We start from the raw sequence: 22281 nt of genomic DNA on the forward strand, positions 1-22281 counted from the left end.
TGATGAAACTACAGTGTAGTAAATTTGAAACAAATAGGAGAAAATGTTTCTTCACCCAACGCATAATTAAACTCGAATTCGTTGCCAGAGAACGTAGTGAAGGCGGTTAGCTTGGCAGAGTTTAAAAAGGGGTTGGACTGTTTCCTAAAAGATAAGTCCATAGACCGCTACTAAATGGACTTGGGAAAATCCACAATTTCAGGAATAACATGTATAAAATGTTTGTACGTTTGGGTAGCTTGCCAGGTGCCCTTGACCTGGATTGGCCGCTGTCAGGGACAGGATGCTAGGCTCGATGGACCTTTGGTCTTTTCCCAGTATGGCATTACCTATGTACTTCTGTAGTAGTCACAGCTAAACAAAAGAGCAACCCACTCAAACACAATCAGAAACCTCACAGAGAGGACTCAAACAGAAAGCACACAGGGAAAACTCAAGACAAGGCCACACAACCATAGTAATGGAACACTCACGGCTGTGCCACCCCGCACTCAAGGACAAAGGGAAGCCGCTCATAAGAATATACAGGGCTGTGCCACAGAGCACTCAAGGATAAAGTGAAGCCACTCATAGGAACTTTCTAGGCTGTACGATACAGCACTCAGGGAAAAGGGAAGCCACTCAAAGGAATACTGAAAGGGTGTGCCACCCGGCACTCAAGGACAAAGGGAAGCCACTCATAGGAATATACAAGGCTGTGTCACACAGCACTTAAGGATAAAGGGAAGCCACTCATAGGAATACACAAGGCTGTGCCACACAACACTCAAGGATAAAGGGAAGCTACTCATAGGAATACACAAGGCTGTGCCACACAGCACTCAAGGATATAGGGAAGCTACTCATAGGAATACTCAAGGGTGTGCCACCCGGCACTCAAGGACAAAGGGAAGCCACTCATAGGAATATACAAGGCTGTGTCATACAGCACTTAAGGATAAAGGGAAGCCACTCATAGGAATACACAAGGCTGTGCCGCACAGCACTCAAGGATATAGGGAAGCCTCTCATAAGAATACAGAAGGCAGTGCCACAGATTTAAATAACAGACACCATAGGCGGTCGGTGGCCCAACTGTTTGGGGAGGCTAAAGGGCGCGGGGTTAGGGGTGGGGCCAGGGGTGGAGCTTAAATCCATAATTGTCTGATCACACAGAAAAAAATAAATAAAAATAAATGTCACAATACCTTTTATTAAATTTAGATATTAGCTATGTATCATATGTCAAAGAATAAAGTGGTTGCTCAAAGCATATACTAACCACAATCGCTCAACTGCAAAACACTATGCACAACTTTGTGCAAATAGTAATCAAAAACAGCGAAGATGACGCAAAAAACAGAAAAAAGGAAAAAAGAAAAAAAGAAAAAAGCCAAAGATAAAAAAAGAAGAACAGTGGAAAAATAAAAAATAATGAAAAGTGAAAAATGCAAAATACACAAATGGAAGAAAAAACTTATACAAAACAAAACTATAAATGAAATACAAAAATCAAAAAAAATGACGACATAAGCAAAATGGAAAAAACTAAATAAATTTATTAAGGTGATATGACTCGACACAGCTGTGTTTCGGCCCAACTGGCCTGCATCAGGAGTCTAAATAAAACAAATGAAGTTTAATTTAAAACATATCAATTTTAAACACCATTGGTATATAATAAAAGATTAATCAATATACAATAACAGACAAAAATCAAATGAACTACAATCATTGGTCCATTGCTTTCTTTAAGTACAATTTTAAGAAGGAAACTAACCAAAGACAATAAAAAGAATGCATGTTTTAAATAAACTAATCCTGTAGTTAAAATCACTCTCCACTGAATATATATTTATTAATAAATCTTATATTGTTACTAATAAAAAGCAAGTATATCTTTTAAAACTTATTACATATACTGGAATAAAACAGACTTATCACAACTTTGTGCAAAAACACACTCTGAACCTTACTGTACCATAAATATTACACTGGGCAGAACCTAATACACCAATATACCACCCATACAGAAAATGCAGACCGTCAACAATATTGAAATAAGGGATCATAATATCACAATTCTCATGTAGAGCCACAAAACATCCTAATTCATGTTTAATGTGGGATAAAATGTCATAAATAAGTAAATAAACTTTTAATGTCGAACACCTAATTCTCAAAGTGGACATATTCCAAACACTATAATGAAAATAAAATGATCTTTTCTACCTTTGTTGTCTGGTGACTTTGTTTTTCTGATTGTGCTGGCCCAGTATCCGATTCTGCTGCTATCTGTCCTCTTAACTCCGTTTCCAGGGCTTCCTTTCCATTTATTTGTTTACTTTCCGCCTTTCTTCTTCATTTCTTATCCTACATCCGTAAGTAAAAGCTGGGTCCTCCGCAAACATGACTGTCCAGTGGATCCAGCTTTTGCCTATTTTCTTCATCCATGTGCAGTTTTTCTACTCTCTTCCTTTTCCGTCATCTAATCTCCTTCCTCACTTCTCCCTCCCCCTCCATGTTCAGCAACCCTCCTCTCCCCCCTACCCTACCCTCCATCCACCCATGTCCAGCAACCCTCCTCTCCCCTGCCCTCTCCTCTCCCCTTCTTCTACCATGTCCAGCCACCCTCCTCTCCCCTTCCCTCCATCCAGCAACCCTCCTCTCCCCTGCCCTCTCCTCTCCCCTTCTCCCACCATGTCCAGCAACCCTCCTCTCCCCTGCCCTCTCCTCTCCCCTCCATCCACCCATGTCCAGCAACCCTCCTCTCCCCTGCCCTCTCCTCTCCCCTTCTTTCACCATGTCCAGCAACCCTCCTCTCCCCTTCCCTCCATCCACCCATGTCCAGCAACCCTCCTCTCCCCTGCCCTCTCCTCTCCCCTGCCCTCTCCTCTCCCCTTCTTCCACCATGTCCAGCAACCCTCCTCTCCCCTTCCCTCCATCCACCCATGTCCAGCAACCCTCCTCTCCCCTTCTTCCACCATGTGCAGCAACCCTCCTCTCCTCTCCCGTCTGCCCTGTTTCCTTCCTGCCCCCCTGCCGTACCTTTAAATATTATAGTTTTGCTGGAGTCGCGGGCAGCCGGCATTGAAGACATCAGCAGGCTCATCGTGGTTCCAGCAGCCTTCCCTCATCGCAAGTCGGATGATGGCTCCGCCCTCGTAGAAACAGGAAATACGTCAGAAGAGGGCGGAGCCACATTAAAGACTGAGATAGGCGAAAAGCCATGTGATAATTTTTAAAATCAGGGACATTAAGACCTCCCAAATGAGTCGGCATCTTAAGTTTCTTCAGTGCAATGCGAGGTGGCTTTTGTCTCCACAGAAACTTAAGTAACAAGGAGTCAATCTTGGCATAGAAAGAGTTTTGAAAAGAGAAGGATTCGTGTGTTGATGCTGTTGCTCCATTACGGCTGTCTTGGAAAAGGGATCTCAGTCTTGATGCGTCTGATTTTGACTGGTACACTTTTTGGGTCCATTCGATGCGTCCAACTAAATCAGCAGCAATTTCCCAATCCTCCTATTTTCTTTTTCACAGGGCTTATTGGACACCTGCTAGAGTGGCCAGGATCACTAAAAGTCTTGATTACAAATGCTGGTCCTGTCAAGAATCAGATGGATCCCTTTCCCATATGGCTTTTTACTGTAAGAACGTAAGAGCATACTAGCGACTCATTTGGGCTAAGTTGCGCCTTATTTTTCAGTTGCCTGCATTAACCGTGATCTCTTATGATATTGTGCTTTTAAGGGCCTCTTCTCCTAACCTCTCTCTTTTAGAATCCGATAAGAAATTGTTTAATATTTTGTTAGCGGTTGCTTTACATTTAATTGTTTTAAACTGGAAAAATAATGTACATCTCAATTATAATGAATGGTGGAGTAACGTGTGTGTGATTAGGAAATATGAAACTATTCTAGCCCATAAGCACCGTTGTGTTCAATCTGTCTTGAAGACCTGGGCTCGTTTAGATTCATTTTGTCAGACTCCTAATAGCACTACCTGATAATTGTATAATTGCTGATTTGCTATGGGTATTGTCATGGTATGTTGTTCTGCCTTTTTATTTTTGTTATTAACTTTGCCATGGATTATTGTTACTGTTTCTTTTTGGTTGTTTTGTGTTATACTTGTAAAACCTTAATAAAAATATGAAAAAAAAAAAAAAAAGAAGAGGGCGGAGCCATCATCCGACTTGCGACGAGGGAAGGCTGCTGGAACCGCGATGAGCCTGCTGATGTCTTCAATGCCGGCTGCCCGCGACTCCAGCAAAACTATAATATTTAAAGGTACGGCGGGCGGCGGCGGCGAGGGGGCGGGGCAGTGGCGGGCTGGGAAGGCTTAGCCTCCCCAAGCCTCTTATACGGGGCGCCTATGACAGACACTAAAGACAAACGGAAAGGCAAACAAAAAGGGAAGGCTGCTTATAATACACAAGTCAGAAAGAAGCAGGGCTTACAAGCGCAAAATAACAAACACTGAAGTCAAAGGTTTAAAGCAAACAAAGGGAAAAACAAACAATGTTCTTACCAGAACTCAGCCAGCACCCACAGCCAGCTAGGAAAAGGGAAGGCAGGCAGAGATAGAGCAGACAAAGCACACACAGCTGCATGGAACCAAAGTAATCAAGGAAAGCAGCTGGCAACAACCGGCTCTCTGAACAGTGAAAGGTAACAAGGGAAACCACACAGGGAAACAGAACAGGCTATGCTGGAGAGCCTAGTTAACAAGGAAGTAATCCATTCAGGTTCAAACCAGAACCACACACACAAAAAACAGAACAGGGCTTTGCTTGGTAGCAAAATTAACAGGCAAGTAATCCATACAGAGTCAAACTAGAGCCACACACACAGAGAAACAGAACAGGGCTTTGCTTGGAAGCAAAAATAACAGGCAAATAATCCATACAGGTTCAAACCAAAACCATACACACAGGGCTCAAGGCTGTGCCCAGAGGCACAGCTAACAAGACTACCAGTTCCCTCAGCCTCAAACAGTACAACAAAAAAAGGGAAAAATAGACCTGTTGCAAAGGCAATGCAGGAAAGCTCCCTGAGTCCTTATAAAGGAGGCTGATGATGTCACAAGTAGGAAATGAAGCAGAAGCAGGGAGACCAAAGCGAGGTTGGCTAACAGGAAGAAAAACAACAGGAAAAATGGCAGACTGGAGAGGTCACAGAGCTAGATACAGAGAAACAGTAGGTCTGGGCAAAAGGGCACGGCCACAACCGTGACAGAAAGGAATGGAAAACAAAAATATAATGCCTTTGTATTGCTCCACGGTGTGATCGCACTTCAAATTTTGTATATAATTCTGGTCAATGCATCTCAAAAAAAGATATTTATTTATTTATTGTTTGTTTGTTGCATTTGTATCCCACATTTTCCAACCTATTTGCAGGCTCAATGTGGCTTACAATTTTCCGTCATGACTTATGCCATTTCAGAGTACAGATACAATTGGCAATATATATAGAACATAGATGATATAATGAATAATCAGGTAAACAAGGGGAAAACAAACAATTGGTATCATATATTAAACATGGATTATATAATAAAATTAGACGATACGATATAGGGAGAAAATAATCTGATTGTTAAGTAAATGATGGAGAATTACGGTTCTAATTATGAGTCATTAGAAAAGTACAGAGAAGGGTGACGAAAATGATAAAGGGGATGGGATGACTTCCCTATGAGGAAAGGCTAAAGCAGCTATGGCACTTCAGCTAGGAGAACAGACAGCTGAGGGGAGATACCATAGTAACATAGTAACATAGTAGATGACGGCAGAAAAAAGACCTGCACGGTCCATCCAGTCTGCCCAACAAGACAACTCATGTGTGCTACTTTTTGTGTATACCCTACTTTGTTTTGTACCTGTGCTCTTCAGGGCACAGACCGTATAAGTCTGCCCAGCACTATCCCCGCCTCCCAACCACCAGCCCCGCCTCCCAACCACCGGCTCTGGCACAGACCATATAAGTCTGCCCAGCAGTATCCCTGCCTCCCAACCTCCAGTCCTGCCTCCCATCACCGGCTCTGGCACAGACCGTATAAGTCTGCCCAGCGGTATCCCTGCCTCCCAACCTCCAGTCCTGCCTCCCATCACCGGCTCTGGCACAGACCGTATAAGTCTGCCCAGCACTATCCCTGCCTCCCACCACCGGCTCTGGCACAGACCATATAAGTCTGCCCAGCACTATCCCCGCCTCCCAACCTCCAGCCCCACCTCCCACTACCGGCTCTGTTATCCAATCTCGGTTAAGCTCCTGAGGATCCATTCCTTCTGAACAGGATTCCTTTATGTTTATCTCATGCATGTTTGAATTACGTTACCGTTTTCATCTCTACCACCTCCCGGGGGAGGGCATTCCAAGCATCCACCACTCTCTCCGTGAAGAAATACTTCCTGACATTTTTCTTGAGTCTGCCCCCCTTCAATCTCATTTCATGTCCTCTCGTTCTACTGCCTTCGTATCTCCGGAAAAGGTTCGTTTGCGGATTAATACCTTTCAAATATTTGAACGTCTGTATCATATCACCCCTGTTTCTCCTTTCTTCCAGGGTATACATGTTCAGGTCAGCAAGTCTCTCCTCATACGTCTTGTAACACAAATCCCATACCATTCTCGTAGCTTTCCTTTGCACTGCTTCGATTCTTTTTACATCCTTAGCAAGATACGGCCTCCAAAACTGAACACAATACTCCAGATGGGGCCTCACCAACGACTTATACAGGGGCATCAACACTCCCTTTCTTCTGCTGGTCACACCTCTCTCTATACAGCCCAACAACCTTCTAGATACAGCCACCGCCTTGTCACACTGTTTCGTCACCTTCAAATCCTCAGCTACTATCACCCCAAGATCCCTTTCCCCGTCCGTACCTATCAGACTCTCGCCGCCTAACACATACGTCTCCCGTGGATTTCTGTTCCCTAAGTGCATCACTTTGCATTTCTTGGCATTGAATTTTAATTGCCAAACCTTAGACCATTCTTCTAGCTTCTTCAGATCCTTTTTCATGTTTTCCACTCCCTCCAGGGTGTCCACTCTGTTACAGATCTTAGTATCATCCGCAAATAGGCAAACTTTACCTTCTAACCCTTCGGCAAGGTCACTCACAAATATATTGAACAGAATCGGCCCCAGCACCGATCCTTGAGGCACTCCACTAATCACCTTTCCCTCCTCTGAGCTAACTCCATTCACCACCACCCTCTGGCGTCTGTCCGTCAACCAGTTCCAGATAGAGGTCTATAGAATAATCAGTGGAGTGGAATGGATAGACGTGAATTATTTGTTTACTCTTCCCAAAAATACTAAGACTAGGGGGCATGAAATGAAGAAAATTTTTCTTCACTCAATGTGTAATTCAGCTCTGGAATTTGTTGCCAGAGAATGTAGTAAAAGCAGGTTACTGGGGTTGAAAAAAGGTTTGAATGGCTTCCTAAAGGAAAAGTCCATAGACCATTATTAAAATGTCTTGGGGAAAATGCACCGCTTATTTCTAGGATAAGCATTGAACTGTTTTGGGATCTTGCCAGGTACTTGTGACCTGGATTTGCCACTGTTGGCAACAGGATACTGGGTTTGATGGACATTTGTGCTGTCCCAGTATGGCAATACTTATTTACATGTCAAATTTTAGTAATAGAATTTTGTGACCTTGCCATATCAATATTCTGAATTTTTTTATGAGCATAGTTATGACTGTTTCAGTGCTATGTAGTGGTCTGAAAGCTGGAAGCTGTGATTGTGCTGCCAGTCAAATATAGAATAAAACTGAGGATTCTCCTTCTGGCTTTTAAAGAGCACCGATCTGATGGTCCCGCTTATTTATCTTCTCTCGCTATTCCATACTTCCAGGCTCATGTTCTGCGGTCTTTAAATGATTATCATATGGTTCTTCCTGGACCTCAATCAGCTCAACTGGAGTCTTACTTTACAGCTCTTGCACTATGGAATGCTTTCCCCTTGGCAATCTGTAGTGAACTGTCACATAAGAATTTTAAATCTACTTTGGGTGGAATTCTTCTTGTCACCCTGAAAATAGGTGTCTAGTCCGTCTCAATGATCAATGTAATTGTGATGTAATGTGTCTTTGGCATGCCTAGACCATTTTCCTATTAGTATTATTGCAGTTCCTTTTCTTTATATGTCTTTCGACATAAACACCCTTTGCTGCCTAGTGGTCACCGATCTAGCAGCTTTGAGATTTTTTCCTCAGATGATGTCACCTCCTCCACTTCCAGAACTGCATATTGGTTCTTCAGTTCAAGGGAAGGTGGAGTCAGGGTATCGATTCTATTCTTCAGTTTGAGAAGGTGAAGTCAGGGTATCGATTCTACAGGGTCTGCTGATCCTCTAAGTTCAACTTCTTTTTCGCCTCTGCTGGAGATCCTTCACACCTCAAGAAGTAGATCATAAGTATTTCTCATTATGAATACTTCTCAGCCTTGCCACCTCCTCTTTCAGTTTCTTCACTTTTTTGATGAAGGATTCAACCTACATCTCATACAGTCCCTCGTCTTGGATCAAGCTTTCTGTCTGGACAGAGGCAGAAGCTGTAATAGGTGCAATAGCTTTGGTTGACACAATGTTTCCCAGCCATATTTCAGTTGTAGGAAATTTTGCACCTGTAGATGAAAAGAAAAAATACATTCCAAAGTTCCTGGTTCTGATTCCTTGTATGTAGTCCTGCTTGCTTCCTCACCTTGGCTTATCTTACCTGTTCAAGTTTCAGAAAAGTGGTTTATGTATCTGATGTGTGAAATCTAGTGTGTTCCTTGCTCCCAGAAATTTTATCTATTTCTCTTACATCTTCCAGGTTCAGTGAGGTCTGTTTCAGTTTCTTCAAATCTTAATCTGTTAATACTATTTCTGGCATGGTGTACATTGCAAAGTAAAGTGCTAAGCATTAATCTATTATCGGGGTTATTTTCAAACTGTCTACATTGATATAAAATCCCACAAAAACTGTTACCGACTGTCTTTGCACCAGTTTTAAAAGGGCATGCTGTGAAAACAACATATGTGTGGTCACTTGCACCTGCATTCTCTGTGAATAGAATTTTGCTGGAAAGTTCATGCAAAGATATGAATGTACTTTTCCTCTCTATTTCAATGTGGCTAAAATTGCATGTATTGTGAAATGATGAGTAGATTTTTAATAGCACTGAGGACAGGACATTTAAAAGAGATAATTTATGTAGATAAAATAATATTATGAAATACAGTCATTTAAAAAAAATAATGAGCTATTTAACATGAATCTACATGTGACACAGCATGTGAATATTTTTATCATGTACTAACTCTGTATTAATGTCACTATGGATGAATACTTTTTAATATTTTTAGATAACATATTTATACATATTAATGCTATGTTAACCTTAACACATTTTAGTATATTGACTCCTAAATGTGATAAGCTTTAAATGTTTACATTTGTTTTTAGGGGGATTTTTTTTGAAGGAATCTCCTGTATCATAACTGGACTTCTTGGAACAGGCAATGGATCTACTTCTTCAAGCCCTAACATTGGGGTTCTTGGTATCACTAAGGTATTACATTTTCTTCACTTCTTAATTGTTAACCATTAGCTGAGGTGTTTGTTACCTGTTTCCATCGTAACAATAGCAGTGCTCATGCCTTCCTTTGCTACATATTAGTTTTTGTCTATCAGATTTTTTTCCCCTTAGCACTCTCAGAGAAAATTCATATTGATAAGGATTGTAGTAGGCACATTTTCAGGCTTATCTTCGAAAGAGAAGGGCACCCATCTTTAGACACAAATTGGAAGATGGGCGTCCTTCTCCCAGGGTTGCCCAAATCGGCATAATCGAAAGCCAATTTTGGGCAACCTCAACTGCTTTCTGTCACGGGGACGACCAAAGTTCATGGGGACGTGTCGGAAGCATAACGAAGGTGGGACTGGGGCGTGCCTAACAATTTGACATGCTCAACCGATAATGGAAAAAAGAATGGCATTTCTGACGAGCACTTGGGCGACTTTACTTGGTCCATTTTTTCTTACGACCACCGGAGGGAATCGTGGATGACCTCCCCTTAATCCCCCAGTGGTCACTAACCCCCTCCCACCCTCAAAACAATTTAAAAAATATATTTCTTCCAGCCTCTATGCCAGCCTCAAATATCATACCCAGCTCGATGACAGCAGTATGCAGGTCCCTGGAGCAGTTTTAGTGGGTACTGCAGTGCACTTCAGGCAGGCGGACGCAGGCCCATCCCCCCCTACCTGTTACACTTGTGGTGGTAAATGTGAGCCCTCCAAAACCCACCACAAACCCACTGTACCCACATGTAGGTGCCCCCATTCACCCATAAGGACTATGGTAGTAGTGTATAGTTGTGGGTAGTGGGTTTTCGGGGCTCAGCACATAACGTAAGGGAGCTTTTTCTGAAGTCCACTGCAGTGCCCCCTAAGGTGCCCGGTTGGTGTCCTGGCATGTGAGGGGGACCAGTGCACTACAAATGCTGGCTCCTCCCATGACCAAATGGCTTGGATTTGGTTGTTTCTGAGATGGGCGTCCTCGGTTTCCATTATCACTGGAAATTGGAGACGACCATCTCTAAGGTCGACCTAAATGTTGAGATTTGGGCGTCCCCGGCCGTTGTCACGTCTGTGGCCGTGACCCCTCTCAGACTCACCGTATTTCCGGCGGTCGGCTTCTGAGCTGACTCCTGTCTGTTCTTCCTGTGTTAGTTCTGTCTCTGTCTCTGTGTGCTGGCTGCACTGGATTATCTGTGTGCTGTTCCCCGTTCCAGACTTCGGCCCAGTCCTGTCCGGATCTTCCGGCCTGCCAGACCTGCTTGTTTTGTTTGAACTTACACAGCACCCATAGTTGCCTGGTGATTGCTGCATCTGAGCCTCAGCTGCTGCTGGGCTTATTAACCATTTTGAAACTCTCTGCTTTGCCTTTGCATTGCCTAAGGCCCTAGTTTGTTGGTGCTTGCTGCACTTCTTCCTAGTCCAGTTTATAATCTGTGTTCTTGCATGATTCTAGCTTAGTCTTTGTGTAGCTTTGTGTTCTGTATTGCTTGTTTCCCAGTCTTGCTCTTGTTTGCATGTCTTTGTCTAGTGCTAGGTTGTCTGTGTTTCTTGTTCAGTGGCTGTTTGGCAGCTTTCAGTTTTGTCTGTTATCTATCTGTGTTTGTTCCCTGTTTCAGTGGCTGCATGCAGCTTTCAGATCTGTCCCTTGTCTGTCTGAGAATCCTAGTCTAGTATTCTGCCTAGCCTCCCTGTGTGTTGTAGTCCCTGTGTGTATTCTCCTGGTATCCAGTTCCAGCCCTGTCCAGTAAGTCCTGCCAGCCACCTGCACTCAGGGGCTCAACTCCTGAGGAACGGTGGCTAAGTGCAGGTGAAGTCTAGCTGGCCCTGTCTGAGTTCTGCCTTAGCCCTGTGTGGGGTGGTTTGGCCTGCCATGCCGCTTCTCGGCAGTGGCCCAAGGGCTCACAAACTGAGTTCCTGCTTTTGGAAAGCGTGACAGCCATATTATCGAAACGAAAGATGGACGCCCATCTTGTTTCGATAATACGGGTTTCCCCGCCCCTTCGCCGGGATGTCCTGTGAGGACATCCTCAGGAAAACTTGGGCGCCCCGTTCGATTATGCCCCTCTTAGTGTGTCAGTTGAATTCCCCTCTTCATTTCTGATCTGTTGCTATTTTCTTAATTCAGTTACCATTTCTTTCTCCACCACCTCAATTTTCCCACAGCTCTTTCATGAAAAAATATTTTCTGATGTTGATCCTAAATGCACCTTCCTCAGACCGTCATACTAGAGGCGTATCTGGACTTTGGCGGGAGGCGGGGCTAGAGCCAGAGTGAGGGGGCACATTTTAGCCCCCCCCGGCACCGCCGACCCCCCCCGCCGCCAACTTTGACCCCCCCCTGCAGCCGACCCTCTCCACCCCCCTTCCCGCCGCAACCCTCCCCTGCCGCCGTCGCCCACCTTTGCTGGCAGGGGATCCCAACCCCCGCCAGCTGAAGTCCTTCCATTGCAAAGCTGGCAGGGGACCCCAACCCCCGCCAGCCGAAGTCCTCTCTTCCATTGCAGCAAAGCTTCTTTCAGTTTCAAATTCTGAGTCTGACGTCCTGCACGTTGTACGTGCAGGACATCAGACTCAGAACAGGAAGCTTTGCTGCAACGGAAGAGAGGACCTCGGCTGGTGGGGGTTGGGGTTCCCCGCCAACTTTGCAATGGAAGAAGAGAGGACCTCGGCTGGCGGGGGTTGGGGTCCCCTGCGAGCAAAGATAAGCGATGGCAACGGTGAGTTGGCGGCGGGAGGGGGGTGGAGAGGGTCATCAACAGGGGGGTCCAGGGCCAAATCTATGGGGGCCCAGGCCCCCATGGCCCTATGCAGATACGCCCCTGCGTCATACTAGAGCATTCTCTCTCTAAAAGAGTGGAGGAGTAGCCTAGTGGTTAGTGCAGCAGACTTGGATCCTGGGGAGCTGGGTTCAATTCCCACTGCAGCTCCTTGTGACTCTGGGCAAGTCACTTAACCCTCCAATGCCCCAAGTACAAAATAAGTACCTGTATATATGTAAACCGCTTTGAATGTATTTGCAAAATACCACAGAAAGGCAGTATATCAAGTCCCATTTCCCTTATGCACTATTTAAACATTTGAGATATTTAGGGCCCTTCTGACTCATATTTGGTGCAGTCTAGATTCCGTCCCCTTTTCATAATTCTTCTCTGAACTATTTTCATCCTTTCTATATCCGTTTGCAGAAATGGCCTTCAGAACTGCTCAAAATATTCTAGGTGACATCGCACCAATACAAGGTACAGAGGCATTATTATCTCCTTTTTCTGACTGGTTATGCCTCTCTCCTTTTGGCTCTGGTGTTATCACACTATTTCATTATTTTTACATCATCAGACATGGGTATCTGAAGGCCTTCCTCTTTATCGGTGAACATTAGTGTACTGGGCCTTTGGACTTCTCTATTCCAAGTGTATGAGTATACTTACATACCTTTCATCAAACCTAATTTGCATATTTGATTTGGCAGATAATGCCCACTTCTGAGTTGCCAGCCAATCAGAATCAAGGATCTATCCACCCAAGCCATGGCCCCTGCCCCAACCCTGCCCCATTTGTTGATGTCTCCGAAAGTGACATGACCCTGCCCCTCCCCCAAAGCCCACCCGTTTTTGGTGGTGTTACAGGAAGTGATGTCAAACTATGCCCAGGCCACAATCTTTTTCCAAGATGGACATTTCCTGCCATCTTGGATGAGTCATGTGAGCGCATAGAGACATGACAAAACATTCTATACCACCACATTCACAAATTCATAAAGTTCTATTCCACATTTTAAAATCACTGTATAGGGCACTTCTTTATTTATGCACCTAGAGGACACTTATTTGGAGCTTATGTTTATTCAGATTTCAAACAAGTTCAAAGGGGTTTACAATAGTACACTAAAAACACACAAACCAAAAAAAAGGTATCAATATAAAAGAAAGCCAATTAAAGAAAAAAGAATGACAGCATTAAAACCAAAATTAAACACATTACAATAGCGTGCCATAATAGTAAACACTCTCTGAACTTGCCTCGGGGGAACGCCTACAGCATCAGCACCTGAAAGCCAAGTGAAAAAAACATTTTCTCATCATCGCGTAGCCAGGTAACATAGAGGGGCATAATCGAACGGGCGCCCATCTCCAAAGGCGCACATCTCTAAGGGTGCCCATCTGTGGAGACGGCCCCGGGAAGGGGCAGAGCCAACCGTATTATCGAACAAGATGGGCGTCCATCTTTTGTTTTGATAATACGGTTGGGGCCGGCCAAATCTCAACATTTAGGTCGACCGAAATGTTGAGATCGCTGGACTTAGAGATGGCCAGACTCGGTTTTCGCCGATAATGGAAACCGAGGCCGGCCATCTCAAGAACGACCAAATCCAAGCCATTTGGTCGTGGGAGGAGCCAGCATTCCTAGTGCACGGATCCCCCTCACATGCCAGGACACCAACCGGGCACCCTAGGGGGCACTGCAGTGGACTTCACAAATTGCTCCCAGGTGCATAGCTCCCTTACCTTGGGTGCTGGGGTTTGGGGAGGGTTGGGGGGCACCACTCCCCACAACTGTACAACAGTACCATAGCCCTTAAAGGGTAAAGGGGGCACCTACATGTGGGTACAATGGGTTTCTGGTGGGTTTTGGAGGGCATCCATTTACCACCACAAGTGTAACAGGTAAGGGGGGGATGGGCCTGGGTCTGCCTACCTGAAGTGCACTGCAGTACCCACTAAAAACTGCTCCAGGGACCTGCATAGTGCTGTGATGGAGCTGGGTATGACATTTGAGGCTGACATAGTGGCTGGCAAAAAATGTATTAAAAACATTTTTGTTTGGGTGGGAGGGGGTTGGTGACCACTGGGGGAGTAAGGGGAGGTGATCTGGTCAATTCGGGCACCTTTTCAAGGCTTGGTTGTGAACTAAAAGGGACCAAATAAAGTCGGCCAAATGCTCGACAGGGCCGCCCTTCTTTTTTCCATTATTGTCCGAGGAGAGCCATCTCTTTACCACGCCCCCGCCCCGCCTTGGGTACACTGCCGACATGCCCCCTTGAACTTTGGCCATCCCTGTGACGGAAAGCAGTTGAGGATGGCCAAAATCGGCTTTCGATTATACCGATTTGGCCGCCCTTAGGAGAAGGGCGCCCATCTCCCGATTTGTGGCGGAAGATGGCCGCCCTTTTCCATCGAAAATAAGCTGGATAATAACAAAGTAAATGACGGCACATAAAGACCTGTATGGTCCATCCAGTCTGCCCAACAAGATAAACTCATTTACATGGTATGTGATACTTTATATGTATACCCGAGTTTGATTTGTCCTTGCCTTTCTCAGTGCACAGACCATGTAAGTCTGGCCAGCGCTGTACTTGTACTAAGTTCTGAAGCTAATGTCGAAGCCCCTTAAAATTTAAACTCCAGCCCATCCCTATCTATTCAGTCACGATCAGTCTGCCCAGCTCCCATTTTGTTTCCCAATTATCGGCGTCGCCACCCAATCTCCGCTAAGATTCTGTGGAACTATTCCTTCTAAACAGGATTCCTTTGTGTTTATCCCACGCATGTTTGAATTCCATTACCGTTTTCTTCTCCACCAGCTCCCGCGAGAGGTCTCAGAAATATAAAAGGTCAAGTTTATAAGAAGAGAAGAGCTCAGAAATCTGACACAAGCACTTATGCCAGCCAAAGAGCTGGTGTAAATGCTTTCGACAAGATAGTATTTAATAAGTTACCTCAGTGATTTTGCCCATTTTCTGCCCAGACTCTACACATGTGAATGCCCTCCTGCAGAGTATGTGCTATCAAAGTTACGTTTGCCTTTACAGAATAAGCGGGTAGCTATATTATTGTTATTTACGTGCATAAATGACTACAGTACTATATGTTTATGTACATATATACCTCCTTATACACCAGCTGAATGCTTCTTATGACTTTTAGACAGTACCTTTCACATTGTTTCTTTGACCCTGCCCCAAACCACAGCAGTTCCTTAATCCATTCACAATCTTACCTTATTTTAGGATATTCCCACTAACCAGTATTTTGTCTCAGTATTCCCTTTTCCATATAGTAGCTTGCAGCATTCCTGGTTTTTGCTTCAATTGTCTCTCTCCTCCTTACCTCACAGACAGCCTGTGCTTTTTCTTCAGTTCACTGGCCTACTTGTTTCCTACATGAGCTCACTTTCTGTCAATTCAAAGCTCCAAGGGAATACAACTACCTACGTTCCAGTGGGCTGATTGTCTTTTAGTGCAGCTTAAACAGTGGCATCTCAGCATATGACATTACAAATCTGCAAGCCCTAGAAATATTCCTGCCATTGAATATTTTCTAACACTGGGATATAATTTTTCAAGATGGAATCCCAAACATGAAGCTATTTTTTGCTCCTTCAAAAAGGCGGTAAAAAAATCCTAATAAATATATAAATTAAATACTCTTTATAAGAAACTATGCTTGTTGAGAAAACCTGAGACAATGCCATTGTGAATGTGTGTGCATATATGCAAGTACATCAGTAGGAGTGTGAAAAAGTGCCCCATAAGACCTAGTAAGACAACATAGTAATGTGGAGGGGCATAATCGAAAGAGGCACCCAAGTTTTCCTGAGGACGTCCTGCAAGGCGAAGGGGCGGGGAAACCCATATTATTGAAACAAGATGGGCAACCATCTTTCGTTTCGATAATATGGTCAGGGTTGCCCAAATCGCGACCTTAGAGACAGTCGTCCCCAATTTTCACCGATAATGGAATCCAAGGACGCCCATCTCATAAACGACCAAATCCAAGCCATTTGGTCGTGGGAGGAGCCAGCATTCGTAGTGCACTGGTCCCCTTGACATGCCAAGACACCAACCAGGCACCCTAGGGGGCACTGCAATGGACTTCAGAAATTGCTCCCAGGTGCATAGCTCCCTTACCTTGTGTGCTGAGCCCCCCAACCCTCCCCAAACCCCACTACCCACAACTGTTCACCACTACCATAGCCCTTATGGGTGAAGGGGGGCACCTACATGTGGGTACAGTGGGTTTCTGGTGGGTTTTGAAGGGCTCACATTTACCACCACAAGTGTAACAGGTAGGGGGGGGGGATGGGCCTTGGTCCGCCTGTCTGAAGTGCACTGCAGTACCCACTAAAACTGCTCCTGGGACCTGCATGCGCTGTCATGGACCTGAGTATGGCATCTGAGGCTGGCACGACATATTTTTAAATATGTTTTTGAGGGTGGGAGGGGGTTAGTGACCACTGGAGGAGTAAGGGGATGTCATCCCCAATTCCCTCCGGTGGACATCTGGTCATTTAGGGCACAATTTTTTGGCTTGGTCGTAAGAAAAAAAGGACCAAGTAAAGTCGTCCAAGTGTTCATCAGGGACGCCCTTCTTTTTTCCATTATCGGTTGAGGACGCACATGTGTTAGGCACGCCCCAGTCCCGCCTTTGCTGCACCTCTGATACGCCCCTGTGAACTTTGGTTGTCCCCGCGACAGAAAGTAGTTGAGAACGCCCAAGATCGGCTTTCGATTATGCCGATTTGGGCGACCCTATGAGAAGGACGCCTATCTTGCGATTTGAGTCGAAACATGGGTGCCCATCTCTTTCGAAAATAAGCCTGATAGTAACATAGTAAATGAGGGCAGATAAAGACCTGTATGGTCCATCCAGTCTGCCCAACAAGATAAACTCATTTTACATGGTATATGATACTTTATACCCGAGTTTGATTTGTCCTTGAACTAAAAGTTCTGAAGCTAACATTGAAGCCCCTTAAAATTTACACTCTAGCCCATACGTATCTACTCAGTCACGATCAGGGCATAGTCCGTAGAAGTCTGACCAGCACTGATTTTGCTTCCCAATTACCGGTGTAGCCACCCAATCTGCGCTAAGATTCCGTGGATCCATTCCTTCTAAACAGGATTCATTTGTATTTATCCCACGCATGTTTGAATTCCATTACCATTTTCATCTCCATCACTTCCCATGGGAGAACATTCCATGTATCCACCACATTACTCCTGAGTCTGCCCCTCTTCAACCACAATTCATGTCCTCTAGAACTACCTCCTTCGCCTTTCCAAAATCAGTTTGTTTGCGGATTAATAAATATGTGAATGTCTATATCATGTCACCCCTGTTTCTGCTTTTGTCCTAGTATACATATTCAGGCCGTCGAGAGAAAGAAAAATTCTAGACTTGGTCCTTAGTGGAGCAGATGACCTGGTGAGGGACATTCTGGTACTGGGGCCGCTTGATAACAGTGATCATAATATGATCAGTTTTGATATCAACCTTGAAGTAACTATACATAGGAAGTCAAATACGTTAGCGTTTAACTTTAAAAAAGGAGACTATGATAAAATGAGAAGAACGGTTAAAAGAAAACTTAGGGGGGCAACTGAGAGGGTAAAATCTGTACAACAAGCATGGACGCTGTTCAAAAATGCTATCCTGGAGGCCCAGGCCAAACATATTCCACTAATTAGAAAAGAAAGACGGAAGTCCAAAAGATAGGCGGCGTGGTTGAAAAGTGAGATGAAGGAAGCTATTAGGGCTAAAAGAAACGCCTTCAGAAAATGGAAGAAGGAACTGTCTGAAAATAACAAGAAGCAGCATAAGGAGTGTCAAAGCAAATGCAAAGCGCAGATAAAGAAGGCCAAGAGGGATTACGAAAAAAAAAAGATAGCACTGGAGGCAAAAAAACATAGTAAAAATTTCTTTCGGTATATTAAAAGTAGGAAGCCGGCAAAAGAATCGGTTGGGCCGCTGGATGACCAAGGGGTAAAAGGGGCGATCAAGGAAGACAAAGACATAGCGGAGAGATTGAATGAATTCTTTGCTTGGGTCTTCACTGAGGAAGATTTGGGTGGGATACTGGTGTCGGAAATGGTATTTCAAGCAGACGAGTTGGAGGAACTTACTGACTTCACGGTAAACCTGGAGGACGTAATGGGGCAGTTCAGCAAACTGAAGAGTAGCAAATCTCCTGAGCTTGCGGGGTTACTGTTAGTGATATGCAATTTATCCTTAAAATCAAGCGTGGTACCGAAAGATTGGAGGGTGGCCAATGTTACGCCGATTTTTAAAAAAGGTTCCAGGGGAGATCCGGGAAATTATAGACCGGCGAGTCTGACATCGGTGCCGTGGAAAATGGTAGAGGCTATTATTAAAAACAAAATTACAGAGCACATCCAAGGACATGGATTACTGAGACCGAGTCAGCATGGCTTTTGTGTGGGGAAATCTTGCCTGACCAATTTACTTCAATTCTTTGAAGGAGTAAACAAACATGTGGACAAAGGGGAGCCGGTTGATATTATGTATCTGGATTTTCAAAAGGCGTTTGACAAGGTACCTCATGAAAGGCAACAGAGGAAATTGGAGAGTCATGGGATAGGAGGAAAAGTCCTATTGTGGATTAAAAACTGGTTGAAGGATAGGAAACAGAGAGTGGGGTTAAATGGGCAGTATTCACATAGTAACATAGTAGATGACGGCAGAAAAAGACCTGCGCGGTCCATCCAGTCTGCCCAACAAGATAAACTCACATGTGCTACTTTTTGTGTATACCTTACCTTGATTTGTACCTGTCCTTTTCCGGGCACAGACCATATAAGTCTGCCCAGCACTATCCCCGCCTCCCAACCACCAGCCCCGCCTCCCACCACCGGTTCTGGCACAGACCGTATAAGTCTGCCCAGCACTATCCCCGCCTCCAAACCACCAGTCCCACCTCCCACCATCGGCTCTGGCACAGACCGTATAAGTCTGCCCAGCACCATCTCCGTCTCCCGCCACCGGCTTTGTCACCTAATCTCGTCTAAGTTCCTAAGGATCCATTCCTTCTGAGCAGAATTCCTTTATGTTTATCCCACGCATGTTTGAATTCCGTTACCGTTTTCGTTTCCACCACCTCCCGCGGGAGGGCATTCCAAGTATCCTCTACTCTCTCCGTGAAAAAATATTTCCTGACATTTTTCTTGAGTCTGCCCCCCTTCAATCTCATTTCATGTCCTCTCGTTCTACTGCCTTCGCATCTCCGGAAAAGGTTTGTTTGCAGATTAATACCTTTCAAATATTTGAACTTCTGTATCATATCGCCCCTGTTTCTCCTTTCCTCCAGAGTGTACATGTTCAGGTCCACAAGTCTCTCCTCATATGTCTTGTAACGCAAATCCCATACCATTCTCGTAGCTTTTCTTTGCACCGCTTCAATTCTTTTTACATCCTTAACAAGATACGGCCTCCAGAACTGAACACAATACTCCAGGTGGGGCCTCACCAACGACTTATACAGGGGCATCAACACCCCCTTTCTTCTGCTGGTCACACCTCTCTCTATACAGCCTAACAACCTTCTAGCTAGGGCCACCGCCTTGTCACACTGTTTTGTCGCCTTCAAATCCTCAGATACTATCACCCCAAGATCCCTCTCCCCATCCGTACCTATCAGACTCTCCCCGCCTAACACATACGTCTCCCGTGGATTTCTACTCGCTAAGTGCATCACTTTGCATTTCTTCGCATTGAATTTTAATTGCCAAACCTTAGACCATTCTTCTAGCTTCCGTAGGTCCTTTTTCATGTTTTCCACTCCCTCCAGGGTGTCCACTCTGTTACAGATCTTAGTATCATCTGCAAATAGGCAAACTTTACCTTCTTCGGCAATGTCACTCACAAATATATTGAACAGAATCGGCCCCAGCACCGATCCTTGAGGCACTCCACTACTCACCTTTCACTCCTCCGAGCGAATTCCATTCACCATCACCCTCTGGCGTCTGTCCGTCAACCAGTTCCTAATCCAGTTCACCACTTCGGGTCCTATCTTCAGCCCATCCAGTTTATTTAAGAGCCTCCTGTGGGGAACCGTGTCAAAAGCTTTGCTGAAATCTAAGTAGATTACATCCATAGCTCGTCCCTGATTCAATTCTCCTGTCACCCAATCAAAGAATTCAATGAGGATCGTTTGGCACGATTTCCCTTTGGTAAAACCATGTTGTCTCGGATCTTGCAACTTATTGGCTTCCAGGAAATTCACTATCCTTTCCTTCAGCATGGCTTCCATTACTTTTCCAATAACCGAAGTGAGGCTTACCGGCCTGTAGTTTCCAGCTTCTTCCCTATCACCACTTTTGTGAAGAGGGACCACATCCGCCGATCTCCAATCCCTTGGAACCTCTCCCGTCTCCAAGGATTTATTAAACAAATCTTTAAGAGGACCCGCCAGAACCTCTCTGAGCTCCCTCAATATCCTAGGGTGGATCCCATCCGGTCCCATGGCTTTGTCCACCTTTAGCTTTTCAAGTTGTTCATACACACTCTCTTCCGTGAACGGTGCTCTATCCACTTCAATCTCATTTGTACTTTTTGCAGTCCATCGCGGTCCTTCTCCAGGATTTTCTTCTGTGAAAACAGAACAGAAGTATCTATTTAGCAAATTTGCTTTTTCTTCATCATTATCCACATAGCGGTTCGCAGTATCTTTTAGCCTCACAATTCCCTTTTTAGTCATTCTCCTTTCACTTATATACCTGAAGAAAATTTTGCCACCCCTCCTTACATTTCTAGCCATTTGTTCTTCCGTTTGCGCTTTCGCCAGACGTATCTCTCTCTTGGCTTCTTTCAGTTTCATCCGGTATTCCTTCTCGTGTCCCTTTTCTTGAGTTTTTTTGTATTTCTGGAACGCCAACTCTTTAGCCTTTATTTTCTCAGCCACTTGCTTGGAGAACCATATCGTTTCCTTTTTCTCTTGCTTTTATTTACTTTCCTTACATAAAGGTTCGTGGCCCTATTTATAGCTTCTTTCAGCCTCGACCACTGTCCTTCCACTTCTTGTATTTCCTCCCATCCCATCAGCTCCTTCCTCAGGTATTCCCCCATTTTACTAAAGTCAGCATGTTTGAAATCCAGGACTTTGAGTTTTGAGTGGCCACCCTCCTCTTCAGCCGTCATATCAAACCAAACCGTTTGATGGTCACTGCTGCCCAGGTGGGCACCCACTCGGACATTTGACACATTATCCCCATTTGTGAGTACCAGATCTAGCATCGCTCCCTCCCTCGTGGGTTCTGACACCATTTGTCTGAGCAAAGCACTTTGAAAAGCATCCACAATCTCTCTACTTCTTTCCGATTCCGCAGACGGAACCTTCCAATCTACATCCGGCAGATTGAAATCTCCCAACAACAGCACCTCTCTTTTCTCCCCCAACTTTTGAATATCAGCGATCAGATCTTTATCTAGGTCCTCCAATTGTATCGGGGGTCTGTAGACAACACCCACATGGACAGAGGTTCTATCCTCTTTTTTTAAGGTGATCCATATCGCTTCTTCCTTTCCCCAGTTCCCTGTCATTTCAGTCGCTATGATATCATTTCTCACATACAGAGCTACTCCTCCACCTTTACGCCCCTCTAGTAGTTAGTGGGGTTCCTCAGGGGTCTGTGCTAGGACCGCTGCTTTTTAATATATTTATAAATGATTTAGAGATGGGAGTAACTAGCGAGGTAATTACATTTGCAGATGACACAAAATTATTCAGTCGTTAATTCGCGAGAGGATTGTGAAAAATTGCAGAAGGACCTTACGAGACTGGGAGACTGGGCGGCTAAATGGCAGATGACGTTTAATGTGAGCAAGTGCAAGGTGACCGCGGTCTATGAGACTGGAGGCGTTTCACAGACGAGTTGTTCAAACAACAGGAAGTTTACCCTGATTGTTTATTTT

The 22281-nt window shown here is 44.8% G+C and overlaps 1 protein-coding gene across 3 annotated transcripts in view; it reads left to right on the top strand.

The window, feature by feature from the left end:
- SLC23A1 (solute carrier family 23 member 1) overlaps window positions 1–22281 on the top strand; it is a 329954-nt gene that overhangs the window by 227164 nt on the left and 80509 nt on the right. For all 3 annotated transcript variants that reach the window (XM_030212485.1, XM_030212487.1, XM_030212486.1), the window contains one exon: window positions 9449–9554. In XM_030212485.1, coding sequence (XP_030068345.1) covers window positions 9449–9554 — 106 coding nt within the window. The remainder of the gene's footprint in view (window positions 1–9448; window positions 9555–22281) is intronic.

This window comes from Microcaecilia unicolor, chromosome 8, assembly GCF_901765095.1.
Source record: "Microcaecilia unicolor chromosome 8, aMicUni1.1, whole genome shotgun sequence".
Lineage (NCBI taxonomy): Eukaryota > Metazoa > Chordata > Amphibia > Gymnophiona > Siphonopidae > Microcaecilia > Microcaecilia unicolor.